This window comes from Mus musculus, chromosome 1, assembly GCF_000001635.26.
Source record: "Mus musculus strain C57BL/6J chromosome 1, GRCm38.p6 C57BL/6J".
Classification (NCBI taxonomy): domain Eukaryota; kingdom Metazoa; phylum Chordata; class Mammalia; order Rodentia; family Muridae; genus Mus; species Mus musculus.
The window spans coordinates 74,911,654-74,927,008 of record NC_000067.6 but is presented as its reverse complement, the minus strand read 5'-3'; the positions used below and the strand labels follow the sequence as shown (position 1 = coordinate 74,927,008).

General features: G+C 50.7%; 1 protein-coding gene across 12 annotated transcripts in view; it reads left to right on the top strand.

The window, feature by feature from the left end:
* Positions 1–15,355, top strand: part of Cfap65 (cilia and flagella associated protein 65) — a 33,556-nt gene that overhangs the window by 8,618 nt on the left and 9,583 nt on the right. For 11 of the 12 annotated variants that reach the window (XR_373253.2, XR_003955586.1, XM_006495993.2 and 8 more), the window contains 11 exons: positions 313–578; positions 1,436–1,636; positions 1,842–2,216; positions 3,944–4,081; positions 5,333–5,578; positions 6,399–6,623; positions 7,667–7,825; positions 8,025–8,175; positions 8,515–8,643; positions 9,634–9,859; positions 10,118–10,246. Coding sequence is in view for 10 of the 12 variants with exons in the window: in XM_006495993.2 (XP_006496056.1) it covers positions 313–578; positions 1,436–1,636; positions 1,842–2,216; positions 3,944–4,081; positions 5,333–5,578; positions 6,399–6,623; positions 7,667–7,825; positions 8,025–8,175; positions 8,515–8,643; positions 9,634–9,859; positions 10,118–10,246 (2,245 nt within the window). In the remaining 2 variants the exon portion in view is untranslated. Of the gene's footprint in view, positions 1–312; positions 579–1,435; positions 1,637–1,841; positions 2,217–3,943; positions 4,082–5,332; positions 5,579–6,398; positions 6,624–7,666; positions 7,826–8,024; positions 8,176–8,514; positions 8,644–9,633; positions 9,860–10,059; positions 10,247–15,355 lie in introns of those variants that run through there. The other variant, XM_006495997.4, reaches the window with a different exon arrangement.

Here is a 15,355-nt window from a genome sequence, read left to right as displayed (position 1 = left end):
GGTCGTCCCAGGATGTCACGCTCCCCAGAACTCGAGTGTCCCACTAGGGAGTCATTCCCTTGAGCGCTTTGTCCACTCCTGGTCCCTGGGCCTGGGTGTCTGCTGTCCCCTGGTGGCCATTGTGGGAAAGCACTGTGGATACCTGGTGATCCCATCTTTCCATACAGTAATGATGGAACTGAGTTTTGCAGGGCTCCAGGGAGCACTCCATCCAAGCGGTGGGACTTCCTATGAGATATCTTTTGAGGCTGGCACCCTCCAGCCCACCCAAAGGGCAAGGATCTCTCACAGGGACCCCTTTCCTCTGCCTAGGTCCCGATGCAGTGCTGCAGCACTCCTGTGTCAACTTCCACTGGGTCAAGCTCGGGGAACGCCGGGAACAGACTCTGTGGATTGAGAACCAGTCAGACTGCCAGGCTCACTTCCAGTTTGATATTGACTGCCAGGAGAGTGTCTTCAGCATCAGGCCTGCCTTTGGAACCCTGGCAGGCAAGACTCGTATGACCCTGCACTGTGCCTACCAGCCCACTCACCCTATCATCAGTTTCCGGAGGGTGGCTTGTCTCATCCATCACCAGGTGAGTGATGGAGAAGGGACCAAGATGTGGGGAGGAGGCCCTGAGACTAGGAGATGAAGGCAAGGCTTGGTGGGCACCCTCCTCCTTGCGGAACCTCTAAGGGATCTGACTGGGTCATCTGCCCCTGTAGAGCCTCTGCCATGGTTTAGGGACAGAGCATGACCAGGGTGCATGAAAAGCTCACTGGTCCGGGTGGGTGTGCCAAGTTCTCCCCCACTGCCCTCGGGCCATTGGCTCTGCTGCTTCTGATGTCACTGCTGCCAGTCAGTGACGTCACCTCACTCGGGCATGCGCAGGAGGCGAGACCTCTGAAGCTAGAACCCAAGCCCAGCCCCCATGGGCATGTGATGTACAGTACCTGGACATGGCAACAAAAATGGAGGCTGGAATGTAGCCTAGGATCCCCCATCAACTGGGCTCTGGGCTTAACCCCTCTACCTGGGGAAAAGGCTCTTTTGCCCGGTTCTCATAAGTGCAGCATGGGCTCTGGGAGGCCTTGGAGCAAAGAGACAAAGCAGATGTGGTTTTCTGCCATTCTACACTGGCAGGGTGGGGCTAAATGCCGGGTATGATAGGCTTCTGTTTGTCACCAGTCAGCAGGAGAATGCCTGGGAATCATGGGTAGTGCAAGAAGAGCAAGCAATAGCTGAGCATCCTAGCTACAGGTCCAGGCTGCTCTCCCCTTGACTTGCCCTGGGATACCACAACTTTCTGCTCAGCTAGCAGGCAGCTCTCAGGATGTTGCCCTGACCACCATCCTTCAGCCTCTGCTCCCTAACTCTCCTCTGTCCAGCCCCCCACTTCCTCTTGCCTCACCACCTACCCTGGGTTCTGTCTTGCATGGACAAATGTCACAGGACCCACTGTTTCTGGACCTGATTGGGACCTGCCATTCAGACAGCATCAAGCCAGCCATCCTGACACCTCAGCACCTCACTTGGTACCGAACACACCTGGCTCGGGGCCTGACCCTCTACCCTCCTGACATTCTGGCTGCCATGCTAAAGGAGAAAAAGCTGGAACGGGACGAGGATGGGGCCCTCATATTGCCCATTGAGGTATGTGAGATGCCAGACATCCCAGCCCCACACAGGCGGGCTGATCTCTCCAGGATCCCCGACCCTCCCTTGCAAGTCACTGAGTAGGCCCGTGCCCTACACTACTGTAGCTGGGGATGACCCGCATGGAACACTTGAAGCACTTGAGAGGAGGGAGCCGAAGAGAGTCAGCAGCAAGAAGAATGACATTTGAACCCTGTCCCAGTCTCTCCCTATGCAGGAACTGGAGGACCTGCCAGACCAAAAGTACCCCAATATCCCTCCCATGACGGAGTACTTTTTTGACGGCACCAGGGACCTGGCCATCTTTCCCCCAGCTGTCTGTCTAGAGCCCATTGATGTGGACTTTGGTGCCTGTCCTGGGCCTGAAGCCCCCAACCCTGTTCCTTTATGCCTGAGGAACTATACCAAAGGCAAGATCACCGTGGTCTGGACTGGCAGATCTGACTGCCCTTTCTGGGTGACCCCAGTCACTAGTGACGTGCCCCCACTCAAGTCCATAGCCCTGCGCCTGTACTTCCAGCCGTCCTCTCCCAACTGCCTCTATGCTGTGGAGCTAGAAGCCTTCGCCGTTTATAAGGTGTGTGCATACAGACTGAAACAACTGTGGAAGCTAAGTCTCTCCCTAGAGCCTGAAGGGCAGAGTCTGGCCACAAGGATGACCCGTGGCTGAAGGGCATTTCCTAACTGCTTCTATTTTTTCTTTGGCTGGACAGTGCCCTCTTCTGGTTTTATCCTCCCAGGCTCATGGTCTGACTTGGCTCTCCTGAGTCTCACTTCTGTGTGGTCTTCCCCCTTGCCTCCCCCCAGGGAAGAACTCAGCTGGGATCAAACCCTTTGGAAAAACTTAGTGCCTAGGGAGGAGCCCTCTGGGGGGTGTCAGGTAGGGGTCCCTGGTCACTAGGCCTTAAAGAAGGTACCCAAAGCAAAAACATTGTTTTTATTTTGTAGTTTGTAGGGTTTTTTTGTTTTCTGTATTTGTTTTTGTTTTTGTTTTTGTTTTGTTTTGTTTTGCTTTTCAAGACAGGGTTTCTTTCACTATACAGCCAGGGTTGGCCTCAACTCCTTGCAATCTCCTTGCTTCAGCCTCCCATTTCTGAGACTACAGATACAAACTCACAACTTGCTGCTCAAAGCATGGTTGTGGGGTTTTGGTTTTGTTTTGTTTAGAGAAGTTCTTGTCTAGTGTATGCTAGTTTTGAATTTGTTGCATAGCCAAGGACAAACTTGAACTCCTGGTCTTTATGCCTTCATTTCCTGAGTACTGAAATCGCAGGGATGGACTGCCACCCTCAATTAATTTGGTGCTAAGGTCCAAACCTAGGGCTTGATGTATATTAGGCAAGAACTCTACCAACTTAACTATACTCTTGGTGTTCTCTCTCTCTCTCTCTCTCTCTCTCTCTCTCTTCCTCCTCCCTCCCCCTCTTTCTTTCTCTTCTTTCTCTTCTTTCTTTCTTTCTTTCTTTCTTTCTTTCTTTCTTTCTTTCTTTCTTCCCTTCTTGCTTGCTTTCTTGCTTTCCTTTCTTTCAAGACAGGGTCTCACTGTGTAGCCTGGAACTCCCTACGTAGACCATGATATATGCCACTATGTCCACTCAGACATAGATTCTACTCAGAGTAGAATCTTTGACTGTCCCATTCTCATATATTAGCAGGGCTATGGGAGACAGGTAGGAATGTGATGCTAACTTCTGCTGGCCAGTTCTGAGTACAGCAGATTGTGGGTTCTAGACCTGTGCTGATCCATAAGGCAGGCAGGCAGGCACCGGCCAGTCATATGTGACCAGTGAGCACCTGAAATACAGTGGTCCAAGTAGAGAAAATGTGCTGTGAGTATAAAATACACCCAAATTTCAAAGGCTGACTATGGAAATAGTGTAAAACATCTCACTAATAGCCTCTCCAGTGATTGCATGCTGAAGTGACTGGAGTCTGGAACTATTGAGTCAAATAAAATAGATGATTGATATTTCATTCTTTAAAGAATGTGGCCACTGAAACATTTAAAATTGCATTTTCAGCCAGAGTCTGTGGCTCATGTTATATTTCCATTGGCCAGCACTGTTCTGGGTTCATTCCTGTAGAACAAACCTGCTTTAGCTACCTACCCCACTCTCCTCCATACAGAGGTTCCAGTAACAGCAGAAGGGATTTTGTACGTCCGTCCTAGGCAGTCTCCATCAAATCCTCCTTTCTAATGCTCAATATAGGATACCTCCAGCACAGGGCTAGGGAGGGGCAGGGTGACTGTCTTCTAGGGTCAGTCCCTGGACTCTGAGTTTCCTCGTGAGCTGTCCTCTGCAGGTCCTTCAGTGCTACAGCAATATTGAAGAGGACTGCACAGTGGTCCCGTCATGGTGTCTGAAGGTTCGGGCTCGAGGTCACAGCTATTCCCCTGCCTTAGAACACCACATCCCACACTATTCCCTGGATTCACCCCAGGTGAGCACGGCCCCAACCATCGCCAGAGCAAGATGAGGGAGAGACCCCAGCCTGCGCTTCCTTGTTCTCTTTCTAATGGCCTCAGTAATACATCCCCATGTCCTTTCTGGCCATCCTGGGGATTTAGGCCAGTGAATAGCTTGTTTGTGGATCATGTGTCTCCCTGCACAAGAACAGCCTAGAGTCTGGGTACCAGCCCTACCCTCTCCACCTGGGAACTATACTCTCCAACGCCTTCATTGGTCTTGCTCACTGGGTGCCTGCTGGCTCCCAAGCCTAGGCTGGACTTTGGGGATGAACTAGCCCAAAGCATGAGCCCCGTCACTCTTTTGAGGGTCAGAACTCCCAAACCTCTTCCCTAGGTCCTTGAAGGTCTTGTCTGTCTTGGGAGGTAGGATAGCACAGGGCTAAAGAGTGCATGGCCTGGGGCCAAGCCCCCAGAATCCAATTCTGCTTTTCCTTCCCAGGTTCTACCACTATGGTCAAGTTTTCATGTTTTGTTGTTGGGAAGGTATCACTTTAGAACAGTGGCTTGCACTTCCACTCTCTCATCCCAAGTCTATGCTGCCTTGATATGCATCCCAAGGCCACCCCTCCTTAAAATAAAGCTCCCCCTGACACTCTGAGTGCCTGCACTAATGTCCTTGGGCCCTTGGCAGCTCCCTTCTGTGTGACCAGTGGCAGCCTGTGCTGCTTCTGCACTGAGTCACATAAACTTGTTGGTACAACTGGTTGGGAACTTGGACCAGGGGTTATAGGCCTTGCGTTGTGTAGCCTGTTTAGTTTTTAGCCTAGTTCTGGCCAAATCCAAAATGGCCAAGAAGTGTTTAGAAGCTGGGACTATTGGGGCTGGCCCCCTCTGACATCTGAGTGACAATCATCTAGAAAGATGGAATGACGCTAGACTTCTGACCCAGGATGGCTGACTCCCTAAAGAGTAACTGGAAGACTCTGCTAAAAACTAACTTCACCTCTAACCTCAAGGACAGACCTCCAGAGGCCTGGCTTTTCCTGGGACCTGGGACCACCACATCCCTATGTCTGAAGGTCTTTGGGGGACAGAAGTATTCTTTAGTGGTAGGCTGCGGCTGCCCTTAATCTCCAGGAATTCTTTGCTGGCTGTGCCGTATGCAGAGATCTTGGCTCTCCTTGGAGACAGCATCATCCAAACCTGGGTGGGCCCCAAATGTGTATCTAGGGACGGAGAACTGAGGAAGGACGCCTTTCCCTCTTATTCTCCCCACCTCCCAGACGTTCCCAGCAGTGTCTCCTGGAAAACCCTCCTACAGAAGCCTGTTTTTGGTCAACAAAGGCTCCATGCTCATGACCTTCAGCCTGGCCCCCAATAGCAGCTCGGACATCACCCTGAGGCCCTCCTCTGGCCTCATCGGTCCTGGAGCCCACCAGGTCTTCCTTATAAGCACATACCCCAAGGGCACCTCATGGAGGCAGCACATTTTCTACCTGAACTTCAACTTTTATCCCCAGTACCTCAAGGTAGGAGGCAGGGGTAGAGGAACTGGGCCTTTACTGGGTCTTCAGGCCACCACAATTTGTCACTTTTTTTTCAAAACCACATTTTTAGGGTCTGTGCCAACATATGGTGGGATGGGAGTGGGGGGCATTTCTTTAATGAGGAGGAATGGGAGGGAGGGAGCTCTGGGCTCCACCCCTGGCGACTCAGCTACTTCCCAGTGAGTTGTCTGCTCCGCGGAGTTCAGGGCTGGAAAAAAGCTGCAAAGATCCCAGACTTATATCTGAAGGGAGTAGAGGGGTGTTTGCAGTCAGCCCAGGGGCAGGAATGGATGGTTAGACCCATATCTGACCCCATGAAAAACTGATACATCCTTTCTTGGTCCCTGAGGGTTCAATGTTTGTTTGTGATTTTAAGACAACAAATCTACCAGGCAGTGGTGGCATACTCAGAAGACAGAGGCAGGTGATCCCTGTGAGTTCGAGGCCAGCCTGGTCTGGGTAGTGAGTTTCAGAGTAGCCAGGGCTACACAGGGAAACTCCTGTCTTGAAAAATCAAACCAAACAACAAAAAAAGGCAATATATCACTATATAGCCCAGACTGTTCTTAGACTCTAGGCAATCCTCCTGCCTCACCTACTCTAATTTCCACCACACCTAGCTCTGGGTTCTTTTGAATCTGCTTTTGAGAGAAGCTGTTATGTTCAGTCTGGAAGACAGCTTTGGCTGTCTCCTCTCATGTGAAAATCAGCACGGATAGTTAAAAAAAAAAAAAAAAAAAAAAAAAAAAACCGAAGGGAAAGCCAAGAGGTCATGGCATTGTCCTTCCTTCCTCTGGCTCAGGAAGTGAGCATGCAGAGCAGAGAGGAGCCCCTGGATCTGAAGCTGGACACCCACAAAAGCATCTACTTCAAGCCTACCTGGGTGGGCTGTTCCTCCACCAGCAACTTCACCTTTCACAACCCCTCACGGCTGCCCCTGCAGTTTGAGTGGAGAGTCTCACAAGAGCACCAAAAGGTGCTGGCCGTCCAGCCGTCCAAGGGTACCATCCACCCTAACGAGAACCTCGTGAGTGCCTGGGCCCATTGTCAAGGAGGGTACCTGTCACCTTTACCTGTCTTACTAGTCCTGTGGCCTGTAACGCACACCTGCCTGAGCAATCTCTAGTCACCTCCCCTAGCCTGCAAGTGGGCTTTAGTCAAACCTTCCTTACCCACAACTTACAGGAAATTGAGGCTTAGGGGGAAGAATATTAAAAAGATCAAGACCAGAGGTGCAGAGTTGGGACTGGAGGCAACATTAGTGATGCCAGTGCCCAGGGCATGTCTAAACTTCATCATTCATGTTATCCAAGCAACAAGATTGCTGGCAGGTAGTTTGAGTCAGCTGGGTATGGGCCAAATGGGTGACTCTCTTAGGAAGGGGTGAGAAAGGAGACACCTGGTTCCAGGTTAATACAAAAGGGGGACCCAAACTGTCACTAAAATAACAGATGCTGTCTCCTATTCTGAGGTAGGTCAGATGCAGAGCAGTAACTACCAAAACATGGTATCCATACTTTTTTTAAAAAAAGATTTATTTATATTTATTATATGTAAGTACACTGTAGCTGTCTTCAGACACACCAGAAGAGGGAGTCAGATCTCGTTACAGATGGTTGTGAGCCACCATGTGGTTGCTGGGATTTGAACTCAGGACCTTCGGAAGAGCAGTTGGGTGCTCTTACCTGCTGAGCCATCTCACCAGCCCCATGGTATCCATACTTACCCAGGGATGGGAAATAGGAGCCTAGGAAATTCAGATGTAGGAAACAAACCCACTTGAGTCCTGGGGCCCAGCCTCTGGACACCAGGTTTCTGACCCTGGTCCAGATAGTTCACTTTTCTGAGGCTCCAGTTTCCATCATAATGAGTCTGGAAAATGCCACCATGTCCCTGTCATGGAGCTGTAGGATGGAGGGGCTTCTGGAGATGAGATGATAGGATGTGTGCCAAGTGGCATAAGTAGGCAAGTGCAAACGTGGTGCAAGCATTTGTAACAGGACCTCCCCCAGCCAGGAGTGGGTGTCCTGGACACATGCATGCAAGAATGAGCCGTCTCTGTGACCCCAGACACTAACGTGGATCTTCAGCCCTCTGGAGGAGATCAAGTACCTGTTCCGAGTGGGGATCTGGGTCTGGGAAGCCAGACAGTCACAAAAGACCAAACCCCAAGCCACTGTGCACTACAGGATTCGGCTGGTGGGCATGGGTGTTACTGGATGCCTCTCTGTGAGTAGAAGCCCTGTTGGGGGAGGAGCCAGGACCCAGGAGGGAGGGAAAGTTGTGCCCAGCCCTAAGAAGGCAGGCAACAAGGTAGAGGACAAGATACGGATCCTTGCACCCCACCTCAGATCTGCTTCTCCTTGGGGGATGGTTGGAAGATTAGGGGTTGGGGGCACCCCCAGAAGCTAGTTGGCTGTGATCTCAGGCAAAGCCAGTGGAGCTGGACTTCGGGAACGTACTGGTGAACAGCCAGGAAGTCAAGCCTTTGGTGCTCTTGAATGACGGCAACTGCACCCTCTATTACCGCCTGGTCCTGGAGCAGCACAGGCCCAAGGGCCTCCACAGTGACCCCTGTGGTACTGAGGCCTGGGCTGGGGCTGGGGCCAGGGAGGGGTGTGTGCATGTGTCTGTCTGTCTGTCTGTCTGTCTGTCTGTCTGTCTGTCTGTCTGTGCTTAAGATAGATGGCCCATACATACTATGGGTCAGGCAAGACAGCTGAAAAACCTAGCATTTCCACTTTTAAACTGTGGCAAATGCTGGTGACCTCGAGAGGCACGGCTCTTTCTGCCCCAGCCTGCTCTGCCATCAGGGAGTGCTGTGGTGACCTGGGGAGGAGGGTTTACCCGAGGAGGGCACCTCTGTCCAGATACCACTGATGACCCATGCATTACCATCTCCCTCACCCCCATCCCAGCTCTAGAATTCGACCACTCGGAAGGGACCATGCCGCCTCATTCCCAGGATACCATCTACCTGACTGCCCGTCCAAAAGTCCGTTCCCAATATTCCTGGACCATTAGCTACTGTCTCCTGTCCCAGAGAGGTCCGTGGGCTCTCGGTATAGAGTCAGTGCCAGGATGGGGAGATGGGAGGAGGTGAATTGTGAGATACAGAGCCAGAGGCACGCTAACTTCTAGACAAGCTGACAGTCAGTGAGAGCAGGGTGGCCTGTGCCTTCAGGATCTGATGGGTGTGACTATGTCTGTCCACGTGATGTCTACATACGTGTCCCTGAGCTGTGGGGACATGAGAGTTAGCGAATGTGCTGTCATAGTCACAGGCAAATCCTCAGTGAAGCTTTAGCTCTCGCCTCCACGCGATGGAGTCGCCGCCTTTCTCCCGTGCCAATGTTGGGATTGAGTCGGACTCTCCCACACTTACCGGCCGTGTGGGACTAGCTAGCTGTTTCACCTAAACATGCCTCAGCTTCTCCACCAATGAAAGGGGGATGGTCACAGACTACAGGCCACACACACACACACACACACACACACACACACACACACACACACAAATGAATAGCATATGCCACCATAGTGATGGATATTGAAAGCAAGACGCTAAGTGAAAGAAGCCAGTCAGAAAAAGCCGAGCAACCGAGTGTCTGAAACACTCAGAAAAGATAAAATACACAGGTGGAGAATAGATTAATGATCGCTGGCAGTGGGGGATCGGTAGATGGGGGAGCGTTAACTAGTTAGTGAGTTTTGGGGAGGGAGACAATGGAAACTTTCTAAAATTAGCATTGGTGGTCCCATGTGTCTGTGAATATATAAGGCCTATTGAATTGTGTGTGTTAAGGAGCAGTTTTTACAGTCTATGAATCATGTTACATTGCAATGAGTTTGAAAAGAGTGATGTAAGTTAAATGCCAGGATCTACGTTAAGACAGGACAGTGCCCAGCACATAGAAAGTCTTAGACAAGAGCTGGCTGCCATTGGAAATATGCTCAAGATTGAAGCTGAGCCACTGTTTGTGAGCAGGGCTCTGCACCTAACCCCACGGGAGCTGAGCTCTCTGCTCTCCCAACAGCCCCTCCCACCAACAGCATGGATGGCAAAAAGAAAGCCCTGTGCCACGTGTCCCTGGCAGCTGCATATCCTTTACTCTCCGTCCTGGATATCTGCTCCATGGGTAGCACCGAGGGCATCACTCGCAAGCACCTGTGGCACCTCTTCTCCCTGGACACCCTCAATAGTTACTTGGCACGTGACCCAACTGCCAAGGAGCTCACCTACAAGGTGCCCACTCGGCACAGGTAAGCTAGGTTTGGGGCCAGGGCAACACGGGAGGCTCACAAACCACCTACTGACACCCCAACACCAGGCCTTTCCCAAGAAGCTGAGTCGGGCGGGGGGAGGGTCTCTCAAAATTCTTAGAGGAAGACAAGGATTGATGTTATCTCACTCACCCTGAGTTCCGCATCTTTCACTTTGTGCCTGGGGATGGGCACCCAAGGTTAGAGTCCTGAGTTGTCTCCAGCTCCTGCACTGAGCCGTTTCTCCACTTCACACAGCATGAGCCGTACACCCCCCATCTTCACTCCTCTGAAGCTGGACTTCAATTTTGGAGCAGCGCCACACAATGCCCTGCCCTCAGTGGTACTCCTCGTACTGAAGAACTGTGGGCTGGTGCCCTTGGACTGGTATGGCTATGCAGAAAGGAGGATGCTACAGGGGTCTGGGGACAGAGCCCTAAAGGCCAAGAGTCCCAGGGAAGAGCCATTTCCTGGGTCTTCCTGGGAAACCCACATGTGGTCTCCGGGCAGGTCTCACTGACAGGGTAAGAAGGCTGGGAGGAGACTGTGATTGTCCACAGCACTCAGGAGATGTGATTGGCTGCAGCGAGGCTCTGGGCAGGATGCAATTCTTGGAACCTGGTCACAGCTATATCAGACCCAGGATCTGAATGCTACAGACCCAGGCACTATGTTTTTCTAGCTTTCAATTTTTTTAAAAGGTTTATTGGTGGGATGGGAAGGGAACCTGGAGAAGGGGATAGAGACAGAGAAGGAGCGAGAGGAGAAAGAAAGTGGGGAGAAAGAGGGAAAGATTCCAGCCCTGTCCTGGGACATGGAGGGAAGAGGGGAGGATGGAGAGAAGTGGGGGCAGCTTTCAATTCTTGATCTGTACAGTGGTCTGGTAAGAAAGACCTCTCCTGTTAAAAAGACAGGGCCTAAGGGTCAAGGGACTAAGAGCCCAGGCAAAGCCACATAGCTCACATGGCTGTTAGAAGCAGAGGTAGGTTCAAGTCCAGGTGTACCAGTTCCAGAAAGTCTTCCTATACTAGTCAGACAGCAAGAAGGCTTTAAGTTGCTTCTGCATATCAGGGCGGTCTAGGCACCACCCCTCGCTGCTTCCGTACAGATTGCAGTCCAAGGGCTGGGGTCAAATGGTGGCAAGTGTAGGTTATCATGAAGGGCCAGATTTCTGCTGCCGCAGAGGATCCTACCACTGGAGGGCGTGCTGAGCAAAGAGGCTGCGCTGCTGGAGAGTGAGTGGAAGTCAGCCACAAAACAGTCACCTCACCTCACAGGTCACAGGAAGCCAGGTTTAAGGCCCTGGACCTGTCAAGCCTATCCATTGTTCTGTTATCCTGCCCTCTCTTTGGAGCCCAGAGCGCATGCCCAGCAAGCGGCCCGTTTCCGTGCCAGGCTTGTTCGAGTTCCCGGTGTGAATACGGGTAGCTTTCTTAGTGAATGTCTGCTTACGAACTTTCTGTTCTGGTTGACTAATGAGTATAAAAGAAGGTAGAGAGTGGGCCAAGGTCCACCCTGACTGGTGGGTGCTGGGAAAGAGAGAGAGAGAGAGAGAGAGAGAGAGAGAGAGAGAGAGAGAGAGAGAGAGAGAGAGAGAGAGAGAGAGGAGGGAGAGGGGAGGGGAGGGGGGAGAGGGGAGAGGAGAGGGAGAAAGAGGAGAGGAGAGTACAAGGATATAAGGATACAAGCAGGGGTATTTGTGGTGGGAACTTGCTAGCCTGGGCAGATGGAGGACATTTCAGGAGTATAGGGTGAAGAAAGGGCTCTACGCTGACAGGTAGACAAGGTTACCCCAAGCTCTGACATTTCTCTGCTGAGTTCATAAAGAGTAGATGGAACCAGGACAAGTGGTGTAAGGAGAGTTAGGAGTTGGGCTTGAGAAAGCAGTGGGCAGGATGAAGGGTAATCCTGAATCTGGGAGGTGGATCAGAGAGCCATGAAGCTCCCTTCTCCCCTCAACCCTTCTCCTCCCGACACCTCTGCTGGGTTTGACCCTAGGATATGGTTGCATAGCACCTTGCATTCAAGGGGACAGCCTCAAAGACATCAAATATACCGTTGAATACCATTTGTTCACTAATGTGCTTTTTATTTCATTGGCTGCATTTGTCCCGGGCTCTCCCCAAAAGCAAGCTGGGGGTTGATCCTCAGAATAGAAATATGGACCAGGCCAATCCCTGTCCTCCCGATGCAACAGGAACCCAGGATAGCGCAGCCTCCTAGGACAAGGTAGTATCCTGGGAGGGAGGACAGTGAGACACTCACAGGGTCGTTGACCACTTTTGGCAGGATAATGGTGAGATCAGAAAAGACTTTCTGGAGGGCTGGCTGTGTGGTGTTTCAGTACTAGAGTGCTTGCCTGGCATATGCAGAGCCCTGGGTTCAATCCCTAACATGGTTAGAAGGAAAAGGAGGAGGAGGAGGAGGAGGAAGAGAAGGAAGAGGAAAATTTTTTGAAGAACGCCAGAAAATGGAGGCCTCTAATACATCTGGAGGTACAGGCAAGGGCAGGGCACAAAAAGCCTAGAATCTTCCTCCAGAGAGTTTGAACTTGTTAAGGGACCTATGACATTTGAGCTGCAGAGGGGACAAAGGCCCAGTTAACATCCACGACCTTTCACTCTGATCTCCAGGGATGGTGGTCCAGAAAGGCACTATTGTCCTCCAGATTATGGGGCAAGCATGCACATTAGAACAAGTCAGGGGACAGGCAGTGGGATCATTTCACCAGGAGACCAGTCGGGTAATTGTGTGTAAAGGAGATGCAGAAACTTCCCAGAGGATCCTGAAATAGCAAAAGCTCCCACTTGGCCACTGGCCAGCATTTCCCCACATAGCAGGGGAGACACAGCGCTCACCTGCAGGAGGCCAATCCCCATGTAGCTGATGGGGGAAGAGCCCAACCCCCACCCAGCCTCAGGCTCATAGCCACTGCTGGGGTGGCCAGAGCTTGGGAGTGTGCCCCACTCTCAGCACTTGCACCACACACTGACAGCTGGATGCTTTGCAGAGTGAGTCCCTCTAGGATGTGTGCCATGAAGGACAAATGTAGATAGTAGAGTACATATAGATCTAGTACATTCCTTTTATCAGTCACATGATATTCTGCAATATCAGTTACAATAGAAAGGGATTTAAGTGATTAGGCCATTCCTTTCTTGGAAGATTTTGTTCCCAATAAAATGAACAACAACAACAAAAAGGTTTTTTTGTTTGTTTGTTTGTCACCACAAAGAAAGTGTAGTATATGGATGTATATACAGATAGTATAGTGTAGTATATGGATGTATATACAGATAGTATAGTGTAGTATATGGATGTATATACAGATAGTATAGTGTAGTATATGGATGTATATACAGATAGTATAGTGTAGTATATGGATGTATATACAGATAAAAGTCTGCAGGGCTGAGGAGATGGTTCGATGGGTGCAGAAGTTTGTGTGACAATGGCTCCCTAGGCTTTAAAGCCTGGCACCATTAGGAGGTGTGGCCTTATTGGCATATGTGTGGCCTTGCTGGAGGAAGGGAGTCACTGTGGAGGTGACTTCACTTTGAAGTCTCATATGCTCAAGCTAGGCCATAGTGGGGCAGTCACTAGTGCTGCCTGCAGATCTTAGGTGTAGATCTCTCGGCTCCTTCTCCAGCACGCTGCCATGCTTCTCACCGTGACGATAGTGATGTTTTCCTTTTTAAGAGTTGTCGTAGTCATGGTGTCTCTTCCCAGGAATGGAAACCCTAACTATTCAGTGGGTGAAAGGCTTGATGCACAAGCATGAGGTCCTGAGCCTGGAGTCCCAGAACCTGTTAAGGCCAGCCACACTAGCACATGTCTGCAGTCCCAATGTTGCTGTGGCAAAGTGGGAAGTGGAGACAGAACAGTCATTCCCAGGATCTCGTGGGCCAGCTAGTCTGACAGCCACAGTGGTAAACAAACCCCGCCTCACACAAGATGGAAGGCAAGGGCTGACACCCGGAGCTGCCCTCTGACCACATGCATGCTGTGTCACCTCTGCAGCCGTGCTCACATACATGTGCACATACATCACATACACACATACACAACAAGGTTTTTTTTTTTTTTTTTTTTTTTTTTTTTAGATGTTCAGCATGTGCCGGCATATTTTCATGACTGCATGTTAACCATACAGGCAGATTCCTGAAAGTAGGGTTTCTGGGCCAAAGGACACGTATGTGTTTTATCTTAGCAGATGCTGCCCAGTTCTTCCCAAAAGCCAGCAGGACTTCCCTCTCCCTCTGTGTGTGATATTGTCTGCTCTTTCCGAACTTTATGCATCTATTTTTCAAATTTCCTGTGTGAGAGGAACAAGGACAGACCCCCCTGTGAGTTTGAGGTGTTGTTCCCCGACTCCCATGAGGCTTATTGGCTCTTTTGCCTTCCATTTCTGGGTGTCCCGTCTTCGGTCCCTGACCCCGGTTGCTGCTGGGACCAGTCCCCCCACCCCCGCCCATCTCTTTAAGAGGGTGTTCTATCGAATGGGGGACTTGGGACCCCTCCTCTCTTCTTTTAGTTTTGCAAGCTGATGGGGGACAATAGATACTTTTCTACAGCATGAGGCCTTGTGAGGGAGCTCTTCGCACTCCCACTTGCTTCAAGGTCACCAGCCCTCTGGGCACCTGTTCTCCACCCTGTGTTCAACACCCTCCTTCTCAGGGGGCCCTGGGTGATCCTGCCAGCCAGCATTCCCAGGATTTGCAAATGGCCCCCTCCTGAGAGCTTATGAAAGAAAGATGAGTGGCCAGCCCTAAGTGACTCACACATACAAGTGACACCCTTGGCTCCTGGTGTCTAAAACGAGAGTCCTAGTCTTCTGTTTTCTTTATTATTTCTGGGTCTTCATGTGTCTTTGGTTAGTTTTTGTTTGTTTCTTTAAAGACAGTTGTCTTAGTCATTATTCTTTTGCTGTGGTGAAACATCAAGTCCAAAACAGCTATTATAAAAGGAAGCCCTTAATTGGGTACTTGATTACAGTTTTAGAGGATTAGTCCATGATCATCATGGCGGGGAGCAGATGGACATGATGGTGAAGAAGTAGCTAAGAGCTCACCTCCTGACCTGCTGCCAGCAGGCAGGGAAGGAGTGAAACTGGGCCTGGCCTGAGCTTTTGAAACCTTAAAACCCACCTCCAGGGACATACCTCCTCCACATGGCCACGCCCCTCCAACATGGCCACGCCTCTTAATCCTTCCCAAACCATTCCACTAACTCAGGATCAAGCATTCAAACATATGATAGGGGACTGGAGAGATGGCTCAGTGGTTAAAAGCGCTGACTGCTTTTCCAAAGGTCATGAGTTCAAATCCCAGCAACCACATGATGGCTCACAACCATCCATAATGAGATCTGATACCCTCTTCTGGGATGTCTGAAGACAGCTACAGTGTACTTACATATAATAAATAAATAAATCTTCAAAAAAAAAAAAAAAAACCAAACCTGCCAGGCATGGTGGTGCACGCCTTTAATCCCAGT